Below are 1,729 nucleotides of genomic sequence, written 5' to 3'. Positions count from 1 at the left end.
AAGAGTGTAATCGAAGAGAAAGTGTAACAGATGAGAGAGAATAACAGTGAAGAGAAAAAAAAAGTTATTTTTATATAATTATATTAAATTAAAAAGTAAAGGGTATTTTTGCAATTGTCCTATTAAATTGTATAGAAATCATTTCTTTTGCCGTCTTGTGCAGATATTTTAGTTATGTCTAATTATTATCATTATAGTCGCTATACCGCCATGAAAAAAACTAGATTAATGCATAACCTCTTATTGACTGCATCAATGATAGCTCACGCTATCGAAAACTTCACTTATGTGTTCCTCTATAATTGTTGTATGGTCAACACAAAATTACAATTCTGATATTTTTTTTTATGATAAGAGTGAGTATAGAAATGTATTTATATAATGTATCAAAGAGGTCACACACGCATATTTTTAATCAGGGTTTCATCAATTATCCCAATATACATATGTACGTGTATATAGAAATGTGTTTATATAATGATCAAAGAGGTCACATACGCATATTTTTAATGTTTGAATTTTAGTATGGACAAATAATATAAGGGATCATTGAGTTACAATGATTTGCTTCTATAATTCATAAAAATGTTGCGGGGGTGAATTCACATTATTTGGAGGCGTGTAGAGAAACAATCAGCCGAAGGAAGCGGCAAATTAGAGGGGGCAAAGTCGTGGCGTATTTTAGCGCAAATCATCGATTATCATTGTGTTTGTGTTGCTTTTGATAACCAAATCTCCCAATAATTAGGGCAGGAAAAAGAAGAATTGGGTGGCAGATCACATGCGTAAGCGTAAGGTCTCTATGCAACGCGAGCATCCTCTTCTTCCTTTAAGTCAACCACTTCAATTATTCCCTCATTCTCTAATTACTACGCCGTCGTCTCCATTCTTCCGTTTGTACTTGGATTTTGGGATACATTTTTGCGTATTTCTTCATATACATGTTTCTGTGTTGTTTTCTTAAATTGGTTGATGTGCTGTTTTTAATGGATCTCTCTCTGGTCCAAGCGACCAAACTTCTGTGTACAAGTTTTGTAGCTTTGGGACGAGAATCTTTTTTCTTTTTCTTTTTCTTTTTTTTCTCACAATGGTGGGAAAAAAGCCTAAATTAATGGGAGGAAAAACGAAAATCTCCCGTGAATCAAACGTAATTAACATGGTGAAGAAAATTTAATCAAAAGACTACAAAATCCAGTTAGATGCTCTGACACGTGTTGCGTGACAATAGGGCGGTGAATCACATGTATAGCTTCTTCCATTATTCAATCCTCCCACCGTACCGACGGCGTACCCCTTTTCCACCACACCGCCCGCATTAACGTCCAAACCCTAACCCGGTTGGGTCGGGTTGGGTCATGACCCGGTCAAGCGTATTTAGCCTTGGAAATCCAACCCCATACCCAATCTAAACATGGAGCCCCATCCAATCAAAATTTTCCACGTGGGTACTCCCTATTGGCTCTGCCCCTGGAATCCAATGGGACCTTTTTCGGTAGTATAAAGCGCCCACTCTGCACCTGTCATCCCCCTCGCATCACTCTCTCTCCCTCTCTGCCCCAAACCCCAACAAAACAGCACCAAAAGGAAGACAACAGAGAGAGAGAGACCGAGAAAATGGCGCCAAAATCCCTAGCTTTCTCGGGGATCGCTCCGTCTAATTTCGCCGTGTTTCTGGTTGCAATGCTGCTTTGTTCGCGGCCAATCAGAGCCGGCCACGACTACCACGACG

The 1,729-nt window shown here is 39.2% G+C and overlaps 1 protein-coding gene across 2 annotated transcripts in view; it reads left to right on the top strand.

Annotated features, from left to right (window-relative positions):
- The first annotated feature begins 1,514 nt into the window (after nucleotides 1-1,514).
- LOC104822994 (endoglucanase 8) overlaps nucleotides 1,515-1,729 on the top strand; it is a 4,027-nt gene continuing 3,812 nt past the window's right edge. The window contains exon 1 of one of the 2 annotated variants that reach the window (XM_010554383.2): nucleotides 1,515-1,726. In XM_010554383.2, coding sequence (XP_010552685.1) covers nucleotides 1,615-1,726 — 112 coding nt within the window. In that variant the 5' untranslated portion in view covers nucleotides 1,515-1,614. The remainder of the gene's footprint in view (nucleotides 1,727-1,729) is intronic. The other variant, XM_010554386.2, reaches the window with a different exon arrangement.

The sequence above is a fragment of the Tarenaya hassleriana genome, unplaced genomic scaffold, assembly GCF_000463585.1.
Source record: "Tarenaya hassleriana unplaced genomic scaffold, ASM46358v1 Cleome39, whole genome shotgun sequence".
Taxonomy (NCBI): domain Eukaryota; kingdom Viridiplantae; phylum Streptophyta; class Magnoliopsida; order Brassicales; family Cleomaceae; genus Tarenaya; species Tarenaya hassleriana.
This window is presented reverse-complemented; position numbering and strand designations above follow the sequence as displayed.